This window comes from Mesocricetus auratus, unplaced genomic scaffold (assembly GCF_017639785.1).
Source record: "Mesocricetus auratus isolate SY011 unplaced genomic scaffold, BCM_Maur_2.0 Super-Scaffold_100011, whole genome shotgun sequence".
NCBI classification, from domain to species: Eukaryota; Metazoa; Chordata; class Mammalia; order Rodentia; family Cricetidae; genus Mesocricetus; species Mesocricetus auratus.
The window spans coordinates 43,487,957-43,506,435 of record NW_024429195.1 but is presented as its reverse complement, the minus strand read 5'-3'; the positions used below and the strand labels follow the sequence as shown (position 1 = coordinate 43,506,435).

Sequence of the window (18,479 nt, the reverse complement as noted above, 5' to 3'; positions counted from 1 at the left end):
GGCGAGCGCGAAAGCAGCCCTAGAAAGGCTTTCGGCCGGGTGTGGTGTCGCATCCCTGCTTAATCCAGCACTGGGAGGTGGTGGCAGCGTTAGGAGTTCTAGGGCATCCTCCCTTCACCTAGTGAGTTTCAGGCTAGCCTGGGCTCCTTGAGACAAGATCTCAGTTTAAGAGGAGGGGGAAAAACACATCCCTGGGTTTGGAGACTCACGCCTTTAACCCTAGCAACCTCCATGGGTTCCAGATAAGCCTGGTCTACATAGCGACATCACATCGTGAGATACTATTAAAAATGAGAGAGAGAGGACAGAGGGGAGGGAGGAAGGGGACAGAGGGGAAGGAGGGAGGGAGAGAGAGAGAGGGAGAAGGAGAGGGAGGGAGGGAGAGGGAGGAGAGAGAGAGACTGAACCTTGTCTTCTCTCGGCCCGGATTTGGGCGGGGCTTACCCTAGTGCCCCGCCTTCTGTGTCAAGTTAAAGACATCCTACTTGGGAACTTTCTCTCAGAAGTTATTTTTAGGGGAGCATTAGAGAACAGGAGGTTTTGGGTGGTTTGCCTATTTTTTTGATGGTGTAAAACCATGACAACAACAAAAAATGGTAGTCTGAAGACACTTTAGACCTTCTAAATGTTCATGTAGTTGGTATTTTCCAAATTGTGTGTAAATGTGAATGAAATATTTAAACTACTTTGCTGACGGCCCAGCAGTGAGAGCCAGTGAGTACCCTCTCCTGTCCTCTGGGGACACTTGACACGCACATTCACAGACCCAGGCATGTATACATGATTTCAAACAAACAAAGAAACCCTATACAAATGGTAAAAGCTTACTGGGAAATGGGTTGTGGAAGCCCACTCAGTCAAGTTGCTGATAGCAACAGGAAACTGAAACAGCACTCGATTCGTGTGCCCGTGGGAGCAGGAAAAGGCATTACCCAGTCTGCTCCCACTGCAAAGGCACGGGAGAGAGGATGTCCTGCATATACAGACATCAGGAGGGCTCTGAAATCACCTACCAGTTACGCACATCCAGGCTGTCACCCACTCCGTTCTTTCAGTAAATAAATGATAAAATATGAAAGAGATTCGATATACAACTGAGAATATTTTCTTTTAATGAATTACAAACTAAATTACAAATAATATTAACAGAACACTGGAGCACAAAGGGTACAGGGAGATCATAAAAGAAATATTTTCTTTCAACAATTGCATTACAAAATTCCAAAGTGCACATGGTAACAAATCCATCCACACTGCCCTGCCCCCCAAAAAAGAAAAATCAAAACACCAAAATATCCAACTACTATAACTTGAAATATAAATATAATTGTTAACTCTTTTATAGAAAATGTCCCCTGATGACCTGACCAGGTCAAAGCCTTTCAAAGTGACATCTAAAGCTTCACTTCCACTATGGAGTCAGGGGTGACTCTCAGAGGAATATGGCAACAGGGACCTCTGAAAAACTGAAGAGCTAAGACTCCAAAAAGAGGGCTAGAAAATCTGGCTCATGGGTGGCGCATTTGCTTAGTGAGGGCGAGGTCCTGGGTTCAGTTGTTAGCACCAGAAAACAGTAACATTACTGAAAGAAAGATTCCAGTGTCTTTCACCTTGCCTTGCGAGCCATGGTGAACAGACCAAGCCCCGTCCCCTCCTGACTCCTCTTGCCCTGCAGAAGGTAGACAGAGAGCTGAAGGGAAACATTTCTGCTTCTCCAGCAGGGCCTCCTTGATTGTCAGGTGAGGCCAGACACTACAACTAAGGTGTAAACTGTTTGGATCTATCTTTTCTCATCTAATTCATTAAAACAGACCTCTCTTGCTTGGTTCCGAAATGTCCCAACTTGGCCTTTACAAAACAGTGGCACCAGGAGGTCTGGGGTGTGTCTTCCTAAACACGGGACACAATAATTATGAGACAATCTAAGACTGGGATGGCAAAACTTGGCATGGGGGTGGGTAGAGAGTGGAAGGTTTGTTTTGTTTTGAATACCAATCCTCGGGAATGACTAAGAGGGAGAGAAGGTAGGGAAGCACCTGATACCAACACTTTTCCTGTCACCTCATCTTTCCCTGCACCTCTGAGTCCCTGGAACTGGCTGACCAAGAGAAACAGTGAGTGCTAAGACAGCCAGAAAAGAGTAGAAGGCTGACCTGTGTCCAAAAAGGCCCAGAGTCAAGTCAGACCAAGGGTGAGGAGGGCTTTGGGAAGGACATCACAGCCGAAGGTGGGGTACTGGCTTAGTCACATCCTGGAAGAAAGGGTGGGCCAGGGCTGCTTTGGCTGAAATCCGCTTGTTGGGGTCATAGTGCAGCATTTGCTGGAGGAAGAAATATATTCTGACTTCAGTGATGCAACAGTGGGCCCGACAGGGAGCTGTGCACTCAGAAACCTGGGGACCGGTACTCTCTTCACCCAGGCCTCACTTCTCCCTCCTCCCATTTCTGAACCAGTCTACTGAGGAGAGGGATGGAGGACTAGGGTAATTCTGACGGAGTTCAGGGGCTCGGCTTCTCTTCTCCGGGGAACGGGAGAGGCGGTTATCCGGGCACCCACTCCCAGCTCTACTGAGGAGAGGGATGGAAGACCGGGGTAATTCTGACGGAGTTCAGGGGCTCGGCTTCTCTTCTCCGGGGAACGGGAGAGACGGTTATCCGGGCACCCACTCTTACCGATAACAGGCTCCGTCCATCTTCATCCAGTGGAGGCACAACTTTGCTAAAATCTTGCCGAGCCCACTTGGGGAAACTCGGCTTATAATCAGGCATAGAAGTAACTCCTGGCCAAACCACCTCATCTGGGGTCCCCAGAGTCCGAAAGATCCGGAAGAGTTGATCAATCTCAGAATCTCCAGGAAACAGGGCCCGCCGGGTCACCTGAAAATGGGGACAAGAGGGAAAGGCCAAGACCCATATTGACGTCAGTCAACACTGCCCCTCGTACGGAGGAGGGTCCCATAGGCGGTGGAAGGTCGGCAGGGCCCCATGACTCCCCTCCCCGGGGCCTTTCATGGGGTCGGTCATACAGAACTTGAGACAATGAAGTCCCTTCATCGGGCTCCTCGCCCCCTCCTCCTTCCTTCCCCCAACCATGGCTTTGTCAATCCCCAAGGCTGGGTGGGGCTGGGAGGGGGTGAATGTCTGGGGCGCCACTGACGCGTAGCAAAGGGATCCCAAGCCACTCACGGGGTATGGGGTAGACACTGCGGTCATCCCCCCTCCTTGTGACGCAGCCACTTCTAGATAGGAGCACAGCGGGCAGAGACTGTGTCTTCCATTTCTTCTGTGTTCCCCACAGCACTTAGCATGGTGCTGGGTACACACTAGGTGCTTAACAAATATTGTTTGATGAATTGAGAGAGGAATATGGGCAATTGTAAGGTACTGGTGGATAAATTCACATTCTATATGTATATCTATACTTAGGATAATGGTCTCCAAGCCCCCAGTTTCAACCCAGATAAAAGACCAAAAAAAAAAATTACTGAGCTGTCGGTCCACTGTTAAATTAAATGGGATGGGAGCTCCCATATTGAAGCTATGCTTCAAGGATCCTTCAATCTGAAAAGCCAGAGGTTGAGGGGGCAGGGCATGACCAAGTCTACAAAAATGATAGATGTGGATCAATTGAATGCATTTAGCTTTACTAAATTTCTTGTCTCCAAGAACGGGTCTATAGGTTAAATGAAGACATCAAAAATCAGAGAGTTCAAACTTTTGACACTCTGACATGATGTTGTCATCCACAAAGTTCAAGCTTAAATACCATAAAACCAAATCCTGAAAAAAAATAATGGGGGAGGGGGCTCCGAAGAGATGGCTCAGTGGTTAAGACACTGACCGCTCTTCCAAAGGACCCAGATTCAATTCCCAGCACCCATATGGCAGATCACAACTGTCTAACTCTAATTCCAGGGGGCCTGACACCCATGGCAAAACACTGATGCACATAAAAATAAAAAATAAATTAAAAAAAAGCAAAACAAAAAAAAAGAAAAAAATAGTTTTAAAAAATAAACAAGAGGAGGAAGTGGGAGGAGGGGAAACTTTGGTTGGGATGTAAAAAATAAATAAAAATAAAAAAGCAACCAAACAAAGAAGCAAAACAAAAAACGTCCCACCACCACCAACAAAACAAAAACCCATTCTGTTTTAAATAAGTTTATGATTATACGTTGAGGCACATTTGTAGCTGTCCTTGGAAGCATGTGGCCTGTGGGCCACCTGTTGTGCTGAATGGAATTCGTTCTTGCAAATATTTGAGGATTAGTGCTGAGACAGCTGAGTGAGTGCAGCCAGTGTGGTGGGTCATGCCTGTCAACTCGGTCCCATGGGCTAGATGGCAACGGTGGGAAGAGGAGCCAACGCAGAAGATCAAGACTATAATGGGCTACACAGCGAGACTGTCTCAAAACAAAACGCGCGGAGCAGCTGGTGGGTACCGAATGGATTTACCTCATTTGGGAATAAGAGATAATATACTAGGTAACTAAATCTATTTAGGGATACTCTAAAATTGTAGTTGGTTATCAGGGCAACTACCTCTATAGAGGGTGATACTTGAGAGAACTCTGTGATAAAGGACCATGGTTGCAGGCCAAGGAATAGGTTTTGCTCTTGGATTTGGGCAAGAGAGGGCTGGATAGAACCTGGCAAGCCTCCATACCATTTCAGCGAAGATGCAGCCCAGGCTCCAGATATCCACGGCTGTGGAGTAGTACTTGCAGCCTAGAAGGATTTCAGGTGCTCGGTACCACAAGGTCACCACCTGGGAAGCAAGAGGACAAGATCACATACCTCATTCAACAAAACACTGCTACCTTCCAGCCTCTCTTTAAAATGGATTTTATTATGTTGGTTTTCTTACTTAAATAATGTATATACATGCATTGCCTGTGTAGGTTACCACAACTGTGCAGTGTCCTCAGAGGCCAGAAGTAAGTGTCTGATCCCTTGGGGCCGGAGTTAAGGGTGATGGTGAATTGCCTGACACAGGCTCTGGGAACTGAACACAGTTCACCTGCAAGAGCATCATATGCTCCTCACTGCTGAGCCATCTCTCCATCCCCAGCCACGTATTCCAAAACCCACAGATGGGAGAGCGTTCCTGGAAAATCTGAGACATTAAAATGGTATGCCAACCAAGCTGGGTGTAGGTGGCACACGCCTTTAATCCCAGCACTTGGGAGGCAGAGGCAGGTGGATCTCTGTGAGTTCGAGGCCAGCCTGGTCTACAAAGTGAGTTCCAGGACAGCCTCCAAAGCCACAGAGAAACCCTGTCTCGAAAAACCAAAAAAAAAAAAAAAAAAAAAAAAAGGTATGCCAACCAAACTTCCTGGCTTGTTATCTTTGTTATCTAAGACCAGGTAACCTCATAGTAAGAATTCAGTGCATATCCTTAGACCTTTGGTTAAGGGTTAGACATAGGCTCAGCAGTTAAGAGTGCTTGTTGCTTTTACAGAGGACCCAGGTTCAATTCCCAGCACCCATATGGCAGCTCACAACAGTCTGTAACTACATTTCCAAGGTATCAGACACCTGCTTCTGACCTCTGGAGTATTAGGCAGGCATGCAGTACAGACATATGTGCAAACAAAAACATTCAGACACTTTAAATAGACAGGTAAAGACCCTTGGGTTGTCAGAGATTTCAATTACAAAGGAACTCCTGCCCTGGTATTTTGTGAATGTTATTATGAACATCTCCCTAAGATTCTTTTTTTTTTTTTTTTTTTACGAGACAGGATTTCTCTGTATTGTTTTCGACGCTGTCGGTCCAGCCCAGCCTCGAACTCACAGAGATCCGCCTGCCTCTGCCTCCCGAGTGCTGGGATTAAAGGCATGTGCCACCACCGCCCCGCCTCCCTAAGATTCTTAAAAGAAGACAAAATCATAGGGGGACCCACCTCATGAGTATAAGTACGAACGGGGACTCCAAAGGCTCTTGCTAGTCCAAAGTCTGCCAACTTGATGGATCCCTCTGCATTGATAAGCAGATTCTGGGGCTTAAGGTCTCGGTGCAGGACCCGGTGAGAATGGCAGAATGCTAGGCCCTGGAGCAGCTGGAACAGATAGCTCTGGCAAAGGAGAGAGGGAGGTTTGTTCAGTCACCACAGTGAACAGATACAACTTGCTCTTTGCCCTCAAAATGTAGTAAAGTCTTAATCATGTGAGATGATAACTCCATTACATATTTTGGGGGGGTTGTTTAATTCTCTAGATTGCATATTTATTGTTTATTGGGGGCGGGGCACCGTGCAAACGAGGAAATCAGGACAACTTGCAGGAGTTGGTTTTCTTGTACTCTGTGGGACCTGGGGATGGACTTCAGGCCATCAGGTCATCAGATTTGGAGGCAGGCGCCTTTACCTGCTGAGCTATCTTGTCAGCCCCGTTTGTTTTTTATGATAGTGTCTTCCTGGCCTGGAACTGTGTAGGCTAGGCTACATAGTACAGGCTAGGCTGTCCTTGTACTTACAGACATCCTCCTGCCTCAGCCTCGTGAGTGTTAGGATTACAAGCATGAGCCAACATACATTACTACAACACAACCACACATTTAATAGCTACTTCTTTCATTGGATTTTTTCAGCCTGTCAAGGATAAAGACCAGATATTATTCAATTTTTGCATCCTTTTCTTTTTTTTTTTTTTTTTTGATTTTCGAGGCAGGGTTTCTCCGAGGCTTTTGGAGGCTGTCATGGAACTAGCTCTTGTAGACCAGGCTGGCCTCGAACTCACAGAGATCCGCCTGCCTCTGCCTCCCAAGTGCTGGGACTAAAGGCGTGCACCACCAATGCCCGGCTTTGCATCCCTTTCAATACTCTGTGACTAGCACATTGACAGTGTCAAGTAACTGTCAAATATGTACCTGCTAATATTTATTAACTCCAGGAGTAAATACAGCTCTGGTCAAATCTCCCACATCACAAGTGGGACATTTTTTTTTGGAGGAACCCACCAACTGCCCTCAGTCCCATTATCTGAGTGGTAACTGAGCTGTCTGAGCTGCCTAGGTGGCTGGCAGGAGCTTGGCTGTGATTCTTCGGTCCATCCTATGGCCAATGACGATAATGAACAGGAAAAGTGACACAAAAAAGGGGGTGGTGAATGCTGAAGTCTGAAAAACAAGCCAAAATATCACCGGTCCCAATCACCTGCCTCTAGCTTCCCCAAGACATGAGGGCTGGAATTGAGGGGAGTTACCTTGATGAGGGGAAGAGGGATGCCAGTGACAGCAGAGGCATCCATAAATTTCTTGAGGTCCTGGTGCAGAAACTCGAAAACCAGGTAAAGCTTATTTTCTGTGTGGATGACATCCAGCAGCCTGCAAGAGAAGAAGGTTCAGGAAATGCAGTTGAGGGAGAGAAATTATGAGGCTAAACAAAACAATTCACCTTGGTGGTCATCTCTCAGACTACACTTACTTGACAATATTAGGGTGATTAAGTTCCTTAAGCAGAGAGATCTCTCGGATGGCAGTACTGGGCACACCTTCAGTCTCACTTGGAGAGGTTGGGAAAACACAGAGGAGAATATGGTTACAAACATACTCTCTTAGGGAGACACCACCGCCCAAAACCCCCTTAGGAAGTTCAGAAAGGAAAGGTACTGTCAGGAGTTAATTCCTGGGTAATCGGGGTGTGGCTTCATTATTTCCTCTTTTTCCAGTGGAAGGTAAGTCGAGCCTCCAGGTGAATGAGAAGCAGAGGAAAGGTAATAGGGGAGGGGGTGAGAGTAGCTCCCAGCTTCCCCAGAGGGCCAGTGAGTCTCAACTGCCATTCTTTTGAAAGAGGGTGAGGGTTCTAAGTATGGGGCTGGAGCAGTGGGGAGAGCTCTCCGTTCAGAAAGGAACTATTCTCCTGGTTCCTACATAACCCAACTCTATGAACACCTCTGGACCCTATCTCGCCCCCCCCCCCTTCTCTCCCCAAGTCTCCCGGCTTGCAGATTTGGGAGCTCACCGGGTGGAGCACGAGAAGAAAGTTTTCTCTGAATTCTAGCCCTCGGACAGTCTCCGAGAGAGAGCGTCTACCGTCCGCCAACCCACCCCTCACTTCAGGAGTCCCTCCCCGCTACCTTCCGGTCCGGTCCGGTCCGGTCCGGGACGGCTACCCGCCTGTTGGGGTAGGGGGTTGGGGGGGGACAGCCAAGAGGTCCCGGGGAAGGAGTTCCGGCTCCACAGGCCACTCACGTGTCGAGCCGGATTTTCTTAAGCGCCACCACTTCTCCCGTCAACTTGTTTTTGGCTTTGTACACCACTCCGTACGTGCCCTCTCCGATCTTCTCCACCTTTTGGAAGTTCTCCATGGAGCGCTAATGCGGCGGCTCAGGCCCCCGGGAGCGGGGCCCGGGAACCCTAAAGAAAGCGGGCCCGACACTCAGGGGCGGAGGACCTGGGGGCCAAGGTGAGCACGGCAGCCCCAGCTCGGGATGGAACGCAAGCAAAGCTCAGCCCTTGACAATTTGTCCAACTTGAAACAATGTTGCCGCCTCCCCCACCGCTCTAGACGGCCAGCCGAGGCCCCGCCCCTCCTTCCCGCGTTTCCCTGGCTCCGCCTCCCACCCTTCGGATTGGTCGACGTCACGAGGGCGGGCCGGGCCCCGCGCTCCCGCCGCCGAGTCCCCGCCCTGGGCGGGCGAGCGGAGGGGCGGCGGCGCAACTTTCCGCCAGTTCCTGATTTGGTCTCTGCCGGCCGGAACTGGTGTTGTCTGTGGTCTAAGGATTTTCTTACCTTTCGCTCACAATTTTCACCACCCCTCAAATGAGATTAGATTCTACCTGGCCAAGAAGGCCTCCTTTGGAAAGCAGAAACCTGGGAACCTTTAAATAAATGATCATATATATAATTTTTAATTATGTGTGCGTGTGTCTGTGTGTTTGTAAGTTTGCAGAGATGCAGCAGATATAGTTGAAGTTATAGGCAGTTGTGAGCCGTCGGGCTTGGGCGCTGGAGCCCAAGTCTGATCTTCTGCAAGAGTTGCACAGGCTCTTAACTCCTGAGCTGTCTCTGCAGCACTCCCATCCCCATTTTTTTTTCTTTTTTTTTTCTTTTTCTTTTTTTTTTTTTTTTGGTTTTTTTCGAGACAGGTTTCTCTGTGGCTTTGGAGGGTGTCCTGGAACTCTCTTGGTAGTCCAGGCTGGTCTCGAACTTACAGAGATCCGCCTGCCTCTGCCTCCCGAGTGCTGGGATTAAAGGCGAGCGCCACCAACGCCCGGCTTCCCATCCCCTTTTTTGAGACAGTATCTCATATTGCAGCCTGGCCGGCTGGAATGCATTAAAAAGAAAAATCAGGTTGACTTTGAACTCAGAGATGGTCTGGCATTGCCTCCGAGTGCGGTCTAAGGGGAACAAGATCAGGGCTCTTACTGTAAAGGATTCTTAGGCTAGATAACAAAGTCCTTTCTCAGACTAGCTTAATCCTGTCTCACTGTTTTCGTGGTTCGTTGGTTGGTTTTGTTGCTTCATTGCTGGGAATCTACACACACTGCCCCTTCGGACTGCTTTTAGATAAAGGTGCTTGTGTCTGTCGTGAGGGGTGCTTGCTTTGACTCAGTTCATGGCTTCCCTCTCTTGCTGAAATGACTGTGAAGTACAGTAAGTGAGTTGTGGCTGCCCATCAGTCAACTCTTTCCAGAATGATAGTGTGTGTCAGGGTGGATGTGACCCAGTGAAGCCGGGTGCTGTCATTGAGCAGTGGACTGAGAAAAGGAACGTCCAGGGGATGAAATCAGTTCTGGCACCGTCCCTCTTCCCAGGTTTCCCCTTCTCTACAGCGATAGGAGGAAGGGCTATGCAAATGAGCATCCCTTCCTATATAGGGGCTCATTCCCAACCCCTGGCATCTTCGGCTGCTGAAAGAAGAGCAGGATGGATGTGCCGAGAAGGTGTCCTCTCCCTCTGTTTGTGCTGAGTACTTTGCTGGCAGTGAGGGCCGTAGAAGGTGAGTGTGCCTGTGCTGTCAAGAGCAAGTGTCATTAGCAGTTGAACACCTGCTCTGGGTTTCCCCCTTCTAATGAGACATGTAGAAATAGCTCAGGCTTATGTTATTTGATTTCGTGAAGATAAAGCTTTGTTTGCCTTCATTTGTTCAAGACAAGGGTGCCTTGAACTCCTGATCCTCGTGCTTCTACCTCCTAAGCACTGGGATTCCTGACATAAACTGTTGTGCCCAGATTTATATGTGAAATTTAGGATTGAGAAGTATTCCTATCTGACCCAAGGGGCAGAAGGCACAGCAGTGATTCTGAGATCTCCTCAGACAGACAGCTGAAACAGGGCTTCCAAGGAGGTAAAATGAATGGGTAAAATGCACTAGGTAATATCTGAAGTATTTGTGATAGGAGAATTAAAGTGGAAAGAAAGACCAAGCTGATAACAACTTCTGCACTTGGGGTGGGCATGGATGAATATAGCCCAGGCCTTACATTCTAGGGCTGGTAGACACAAGCAGAAGGGTCTCAGCTGAGCATCACATGAAAGGACTCTGGGGGATTGAGGCCTCGTGACAGGAGCAAGGGGAGGGAGTGAAGGGTGGTGAGAGGGTCTGGAATGTCCCGTGCTACAGGGGAGGGAGGGTGGGCAGCTTAAAAAGAATGGTACATCTTATGATTCTTCTTGCTTCAGTGACCGAACACTCTCTGAGATGACCACAGACCAACCCCCAACAAAATCTGGCTTCCCTGTGGATGTTAGAATCAGGATAAAGACAGTACTAACAGTACACACATCATATCAGAGCCCCCTTTTCTCTCTCTGAATCCCTGGTCTCACAAACTTCTGGAAAGTTCCTTATTCTGGCTTCTTCATTTGGACTGCAGTGTCCAGGGGTTTTGTTTTGTTCTTTCTTCATTCCTTTTCTGGGATGGGGTCTCTTGTATCTCAGACCATCCTTGAACCCACTATGTAGTTGATGCTTTTGCTTCTGCTTCCAAGGTGCTGGAATCACAGACAGGAGCGTGCTACCGGTTTTTTTTTTCTTTTGCTAAGTTCCTTAATGAATTTTGGAAATGTTCGGTTCATGCCCAACATCTGAGGCTCTTAAAATACTGTGCTTACATTATGAATACTTATTTTATTTTTTCTACCATGTGAGTCTGGGGATCAAACTCAGATTCTCAGGCAAGGCAGAAAATATCTCACTTGCCTGAGATTTTCTTCTGAATACATATTTTGGACAAAACCAGCAACTAGTAAGGATAAAGCAAATGTATCAAGATGTTTCATTGATATTGGGTTTGAGTGAAGGGATGTGGAAACCCATTATATTTCTTTCTTCTCTTGTCAGATATATGTTTTAGCTTAGGTGTCCCAGTGTAACCCTGGTTGGCCTGGTACTTGCTGTGTAGACCAGGCTGGCCTCCAGCTTTGCAGGGATCTTCCCACTTCTGTCTTCTGAGTGTTGAGGTTACAGACATGAGACACTATACCCAATTATAGTAATTATGTCTGCATTGTCCCCACCTCCAACCTGTACCCGGGTCTGCTCATTCCTCCCTCCTTTTTCCTCTTATTCCTTCTTTTCCTCCTCCTCCTCCTCTTTTTTCTTTTGAGACTACGTTGTATAGGCCAGGCTAGTCCGGTCTGGAACTCATTATTTGGTTCATACTGGCCTCAACCTCACGGTGAATATTTGGCTGAAGACTCGTGAGTATGATTGACATTGCATTTGTGAGTCACCAAGCTCTGATGCCACAGTGGCCTTTCTAAGATACAAATGCCACCGTGGTAAAAACTGTTTCTGGCTCCTTTAATCCCAGCACTGGGGTGGCAGGCGGATCTCTGTGAGTTCAAGGACAGCTTAGTCTACAAATCAAGTTCCAGGACAGCCAGAGCTACACAGAGAAAACTTTTCTCAAAAAAAAAAAAAAAAAACAAGCTTTTTTGTTTGTTTCTTGCCAGGCATGATGAAGCACACCTTTAGTACCAGCACTCGGGAGGCAGAGGCAGGCGGATCTCTGTGAATTTGAGGCCAGCCTGGTCTACAGAGTGAGTTCCAGGATAGCCAGGACTGTTTCACAGAGAAACTCGGTCTCAAAAAAAGCAAAAAAAAATTATTTCTGTGATTTTTTTGAGACAGGGTCTTTCTGTGTATCCCTGGTTGTCCTGGAACTCATTCTGTAGGCTGGGTTGAATTCAAACTCACAGAAATCCACCTGCCTCTGTCTCCTGAGTGCTGGGATTAAATGTATGCACCACTACACCCAGCTAAAGATATTTAATAAAGCATTTAAAGAAAAGCAAGAACAGGGCTGCGAATACAGATCAGAGTTACAATACTTACAGGTGCTAGGCGCTATGCTCAGTCTCAGTGTTGCCCTCCATCCACCAAAATAAGTACATTGCACTTTGAATGTCCCAGCAAGATGACATGGGACTAAGGACCTCAGGCTCTTATGGCACATTCCTTTCAGGATCCAGGAACCAGGATTGGCTTGGTGTCCCACGGCAACTCGGAACTAAGGCCTGGGACAGGCAGCTGTACCCTGAGTGGACAGAGGGGCAGGTGCCTGACTGCTGGAAAGGTAGGATTTGGGTATTCGGGGAGACGGCACAGCGGGAGCGAGACAGGAGGACGGTAAGAACTGCATTACTCTGAAGCAGGTTGGCAGAGAGATTGGAGAGGAGAAGCCAGAGTCCTAGCTAATGCAGCTTTCTTTCCCAGGTGGCCGGGTGTCTCTGAAGGTCAGAAACGATGGACCTACACTGGTTGGTGCAAATGCCTCCTTTTCTATTACCCTGCACTTCCCTGAAAGTCAAAAGGTATTGCCAGATGGGCAGGTTATCTGGAGCAACAACACCGTCGTCAATGGTAAGTACCTCTCTTGGTACCTCCTGAACCTTATTCCTGGGACTCCGATTCCCAGGTATCTCCAGTAAGCCCAGGGAAAGCCCCCTTCCTCTTTCTCCTCCTCTTCTTCTTTTTTTTCCAGGCAGGGTTTCTCTGTGTAGCCCTGGCTGTCTGGGAACTTGATTTGTACACCAGAATGGCCTCAACTCACAGAGATCAGCCCTGTCTCTGCCTCCTGAGTGCTGCTGGGATTAAAGGCATATGCCATCACCACCTGGCTCCTCTTATATATATTGTTTTAAAAAGTGCTGGGTTCAAACCTAGGGCCTCACACATGCTTGTCAAGTGTTATTCCATTGCCCTTTATCCTCTATAGATTCTTTTAAAAATTATGTTTATACTCATCAGTCAATATATACTGTAAATGTATAAAATGTAATAGATACTTGTTGCACTAAAATTAGGAAATGCAGATAAAGTTTTAAGTTTCTAAATTGGAGAACAGAGATTCCTGGTTTCATAGGCTCAGATGTGAATCCATCACTGGATGTGACCCTGCATGGGTCAGTTGCTGCGTGCTTGTATTCCTGAAGTGGGTGTGGTACCTTGACAGATTATTACAAAGATGAAGGCTCACCTATATAAGTCCTCAGCAGAGTTGCCTGGACCTACAGTAGACATTTAACGTTAGCTGCTGCTGTTCCTCTTAATCTCACGAGAGTCACTGTAAACATTTTATTCTATGGATAGCCAGTCTTTTATTTATGTTCCATATGCATATGAATCTCAAACCGTGGCTTCCATACATCCCCCACTCTCTAACACCATCCCATATGGGCTATAGTATGGAGACCGTAGTTCCAGCTACAGAGTACTCCTATAGCCCCACCCACTAGGAACCATTTTAGGGGTTTGAGGCTGATTGTATCTACCTTCTAGGGAGCCAGGTATGGGGAGGACAGCCAGTGTATCCACAGGAACCTGACGATGCCTGCATCTTCCCTGACGGTGGACCCTGCCCGGCTGGTCCTCAGCCTCCCAGAAGAAGCTTTGTCTATGTCTGGAAGACTTGGGGTGAGGTCCCCCAGCAGTCCCTTCCCAGTGTAGTCCTAACCCAAGAAACCCACCCTCCCAACACCTGGAGGACATTCTCCACCTCCCTTCTCTGAAGCTTCTTCAAACTGTACCTCTCAGTTCCCTTCAAGCAGATGCCTTCCCTTCTCTGCTTTTGTCTTGAAAACTCTCAGGACAATACTGGCAGGTTCTGGGGGGCCCGGTGTCCAGGCTGAGCATTGCAACAGGCCACTCGAGGCTGGGCACACACACCATGGAAGTGACTGTCTACCACAGACGGGGGGCCCAGAGCTACGTGCCCCTTGCTCATTCCAGTTCACCCTTCACCATTACCGGTAAGAGCTTAGAAAGGAACAAGGCCAGGCAGGCAGAGGGCATGAGGTGGGGAGGCTGGCTTGGAATGGAAAGAGGAAGTCAACGCCAACCTTCAAAAGGGAGAGGCAGAAAGACCTAGGCAGAGAAATGACAGACAAATAACGACCTGGCTGGTCAGCTTGTGTGTGGAGAACGTGGCTGTGGAAGAGGTGGGACTCGGGCCTGGTTCTTGATTTTTCTGGCTCCAACCCCAGACCAGGTCCCCTTCTCCGTGAGTGTGTCCCAGCTGCAGGCCTTGGATGGAGGGCAGAAGCGATTCCTGAGAAATCAGCCTCTCATCTTTGACCTTCACCTCCACGATCCCAGCGGCTATCTGGTTGAGGCCGACCTCTCCTACACGTGGGACTTTGGGGACAACACTGGGACCCTGATCTCTCGGGCAGTTGAGGTCACTCACACTTACCTGGAGTCCGGCTCAGTAACTGCCCAGGTGGTACTACAGGCTGCCATTCCCCTGAGTTCCTGTGGTGCCTCCCCAGTCCCAGGTACCACAGACGGTTACATACCAACTGCGGAGGCATCTGGAACCACATCTAGACAAGGGACCACTACAGAAGTTGTGGGTACTACAGCTGGCCAGATGCCAACTACAGAGCCCTCTGGAACCACAGTTGTACGAATGCCAACCACAGAGGGCATAGCTCCTACCTCCGAGCAGTTGCTGACCTCAGCGGTCCTGGATACCACACTGGCAGAGATGTCAACTGCAGCCGGTAGAGGTAGCACACCCACCAGGGCCTCTGGAGCCACAGATGCAACGACCACAGGGTTGGTAGAAACTACCCCTGAAGGGTCACCCACTCCTGAACCTGAGGGTCCAGATGCCAGCCCGTTTCTGCCTACAGAAAGTTCTACAGGTAAGAACATGTGAATGAGGTTCTTGGAGGTGGGCTATTGTCAGTTCTCTGAAGTCTTAGCCCAAGATCCAGACGCTAACCAGTCCTTTCTGTAGCGTTGTGACAGCCTCGGAATTCTCACTAGCTCTAAAGTCTCCAGATTGTTTCAACCACATGGAAGAGACATAAAGTTCAGGAAATGAGTTTTCCCCCAGCCACAAGGAAAGAATGAACTGTGTATTGTTTTGTTAGCCAAGGATAGCAGCTAGGAAGCCAAGGGGAACAGCCTATGGGCATTTGCAAGGCTTGATCACATGTTCTGTTCAAGCATAAATGCAGAGATTGCTTCAGGTTTTGACACCCTGGTTCTCCATGTCCCACTCCTGGATTCCTACCCCAAGGCAAAATAAAGGAGATCTGATGCTGAATGAATTAACACGGCCAATTAGCCCAATGTGGTTCATAGTCAATAGTGGGAGCCTTTTTTTTTTTTTTTTGGTCATGTTTCTTCATTAAAAAAAAATTAATGCCGGGGGCTGGAGAGATGGCTCAGAGGTTAAGAGCACTGGCTGCTCTTCTAGAGGACCTGAGTTCAATTCCCAGCAACCACATGGTGGCTCACAACCATCTGCAATTCAATCTGGTGCCCTCTTCTGGCGTGTAGACAGAACACTGTATATGTAATAAATAAATCTAAAAAAAATTAATGCCTGCATTTATATGTACCCCTTGTATGCCTGGTGCAGGCATCAGATTCCTTTCCCTGGATGTTGAGATACAGTGCTAGGAATCAAAACCAGTTTTTCTACAAGAGTAACCAGTACTTTATAAACTACTTGAGGCCAGGAGGTGGTGGTGCACACCTTTAATCCCAGCACTCAGAGGCAGGCGAATCTCTGAGGCCAGCCTGGTCTACAGAGTGAGTTCCAGGACGCTCCAAAGCTACAAAGAAACCCTGTCTTGAAAAACCAAATAAAACTACTGAGGCATTTCTCCAGCCCTGGATTGTGTATATTCTCTTTTCTTGACTATGTGCGGAAAAACAGCCTTTTTTTCCTTGAGACAGGGTTTCTCTGTGGCTTTGGAGCCTGTCCTGGAAATAGCTCTTGCAGACCACGCTGGTTTCAAACTCACAGAGCTCAGCCTGCCTGAGTGCTGGGAGCCACCTCCTTATATATAAAACGAGGCCTACCAGATCTTGGCTGATTTAAAGCTAGTCACTCTAGGAGTCTGTAGTCTTGGCTGTAGTTGGGCAATGTCTGCTTGGTCTCTGTCTCCAATAGAGTTATATCTCTTGATTTTGCACCCTCAAATCTTCTCCTGCCAGGGTCTGTCACCCCTCTCCTGAATGGCACAGACACCTTAATGCTTGTGAAGAGACAAGTTCCTTTGGATTGTGTTCTGTATCGATACGGTTCTTTTTCTCTCACCCTGGACGTTGTTCGTGAGTCTTGCCTCTGTTGGGGACTGAGGAAGGGAGGTGTAAGCTGCCAGGGCTGACCAGTAGTAGCATAACGTGGGAGAAATTTCTTGAGACTATCCTAATGACAGAGTTAGTACTGGGAGAGCATCCTTTGGGATTTCTTGTGTATGGTCTTGGTAGAGGAATGCTAACTTCTGAAGTTGCAACCTCACAGAGGGTATTGAAAATGCTGAGATCCTGCAGGCCGTGACATCCAGCAAGGGTGATGCGTTTGAGCTGACTGTGTCCTGCCAAGGGGGGTGAGTATCCTGCTGGTCACCCTGTTCACTCTTTGGAGTGACTGTCATTCATTCCTTCTGTTGTTCTGCCCTTTCTCAGATCTCTTGATGCAAACTAATACTCTTTCAGGCTACCCAAGGAAGCCTGTATGGACATTTCATCGCCGGGGTGCCAGCCCCCTGCCCAGAGGCTGTGCCAGCCTGTGCCACCAAGCCCAGACTGCCAGCTGGTTCTACACCAAGCTCTGAAAGGTGGCTCAGGGACCTATTGCCTCAATGTGTCTTTGGCTGATGCCAACAGCCTGGCAGTGGCCAGCACCCAGATTGTTGTTCCTGGTAGGTACTAAGGCAGGAACCAGGAGAAAGGAAGTGGTCAGAGGAGAGCTGGGAGGGGAACAGATGCTGAAGCAGTATCTGGGATTCTGCTTACAGGTCACCAAGGTGGCCTCGGGCAGGCTCCCTTGCTTGCAGGTGTCTTACTGGTGGTGATGGCTGTGGTCCTTGCATCTTTGATGTATAGGTAAGAACACTGCCAGCCTGATCCTCATCTGCTATTACCCCCAACCACTCTTTCTCCAGGGGTGACAGAACCCCCCCCCCTTAGAAGAAGCATGGTGTTCAGGAGAGCCCAGATGGGGAAGTCAGACAGGCCTGGGCTGCAGTCTTCTTGTGGAACCTTTACGTTTCTGAGGGTTACTGGTATTGGAAACTATGTGGGCAAGCCTCCGGGTGTGGAGTTTGAAAGCAAGCGTGAATCGCTTGATGGCGCCACTGCAAATATTAAGTGTAGGTTAGAGGTCAGCAATTTGGCTCAGTGGGAAGCACTTGCCACCAAGGTTGACCACCTGCAATCGATCCCTGATGCACACAGGACAGGACAGAACAAATTCCCTCAAATTTCCCTCTGGCCTCCACATGTGGACCATGGCACATGCTGCCCCCCTAAGTAAATAAAAGTGTAAAATTAAAGAATTGGGAAGTTGGAGTGAAGCAAGCTATTCTATGAGAAAGGTAGATCCAGCAGGCGGTGGTGGAGCACACCTTTAATCCCAGCACTCGGGAGGCAGGCGGATCTCTGTGAGTTTGAGGCCAGCCTGGTCTACAGAGCGAGTTCCAGCACAGCCAGGACTACATAGTAAGATGCTGTCTCAAAAGGGGGGAGGGGTCAGATAGCAGATTCCCCAGCTAGCTAGAGGTGCTAAGGACCTCAAGGTGGAGAAACCTCTAGTGGTAAGGGGAATGGATGGCGGTAGCTAGGGAGATGAGAGAGGATAAACACTAGGTGGGGTGAGGAAGAAGAGAGAGAGCCGAGTTACCTGGATGTGGGACCTGCACGGGCAGGCTGCCATTGCTGACCACTTTCCCTTCTTCTCTCCATACCAGGCGCAGGCTTAGGAAACAGGGCTCAGTCCGTCCTGTTTCCCAAACACAGCGCGGCAGCACCCACTGGCTGCGCCTTCCCCCAGTCTTCCGCACGTGCCACACTGGTGAAAACAGCCCCCTCCTAAGCGGGCAGGTCTGAGTACCCTCACGAGTTTCCTGGGGCTGACAGCAATGCCTGCATCCCTCGGTCTTCCCTTCGAGGCTACCAATACCTGAAATAAATTCTCAGAACCTTGCAGGGTTTTTGTTCTGTTTTGTTTGCTCTTCAATCTGTCTCTAGAGGGGTGAAGGTACAAAAAAGACATGTGTTATTCACTTA

General features: G+C 48.6%; 2 protein-coding genes across 4 annotated transcripts; one reads left to right on the top strand and one right to left on the bottom strand.

The window, feature by feature from the left end:
- Nucleotides 1-1,089: 1,089 nt before the first annotated feature.
- Nucleotides 1,090-8,533, bottom strand: Cdk2 (cyclin dependent kinase 2). 3 transcript variants are annotated; one of them, XM_040754261.1, is made up of 8 exons: nucleotides 7,612-8,151; nucleotides 7,427-7,504; nucleotides 7,206-7,326; nucleotides 5,906-6,076; nucleotides 4,666-4,767; nucleotides 3,186-3,329; nucleotides 2,673-2,876; nucleotides 1,090-2,320 (listed from the first exon to the last, which is right to left on the bottom strand). In XM_040754261.1, the coding sequence occupies exons 3-8, from the start codon at nucleotides 7,248-7,250 to the stop codon at nucleotides 2,216-2,218; spliced, it is 771 nt and encodes a 256-aa protein (XP_040610195.1). In that variant the 5' UTR covers nucleotides 7,251-7,326; nucleotides 7,427-7,504; nucleotides 7,612-8,151; the 3' UTR covers nucleotides 1,090-2,215.
- A 1,338-nt stretch (nucleotides 8,534-9,871) lies between these two features.
- Nucleotides 9,872-18,396, top strand: Pmel (premelanosome protein). Its single transcript, XM_005079815.3, has 11 exons — nucleotides 9,872-9,944; nucleotides 12,415-12,525; nucleotides 12,666-12,812; nucleotides 13,731-13,865; nucleotides 14,039-14,200; nucleotides 14,435-15,097; nucleotides 16,404-16,520; nucleotides 16,714-16,798; nucleotides 16,908-17,113; nucleotides 17,210-17,297; nucleotides 18,161-18,396. Exons 1-11 carry the CDS (start codon nucleotides 9,872-9,874, stop codon nucleotides 18,297-18,299), a joined length of 1,926 nt encoding a protein of 641 aa, XP_005079872.1. The 3' UTR covers nucleotides 18,300-18,396.
- Nucleotides 18,397-18,479: the final 83 nt, after the last annotated feature.

Coding starts and splice junctions, on each gene's coding strand:
- Cdk2 (XM_013120267.3), bottom strand. CDS start 8,309: ATGGAGAACTTCCAAAAGGTGGAGAAGATCGGAGAGGGCACGTACGGA. Junction 6,077..7,205: donor TCCCTCTTCCCCTCATCAAG/GTAACTCCCCTC, acceptor CTCCTTTGCCAG/AGCTATCTGTTCCAGCTGCT. Junction 2,321..2,672: donor ATGGACGGAGCCTGTTATCG/GTAAGAGTGGGT, acceptor TTCTTCCTCCAG/CAAATGCTGCACTATGACCC.
- Pmel (XM_005079815.3), top strand. CDS start 9,872: ATGGATGTGCCGAGAAGGTGTCCTCTCCCTCTGTTTGTGCTGAGTACT. Junction 9,945..12,414: donor GGCAGTGAGGGCCGTAGAAG/GTGAGTGTGCCT, acceptor CATTCCTTTCAG/GATCCAGGAACCAGGATTGG. Junction 16,521..16,713: donor TCTCACCCTGGACGTTGTTC/GTGAGTCTTGCC, acceptor GCAACCTCACAG/AGGGTATTGAAAATGCTGAG.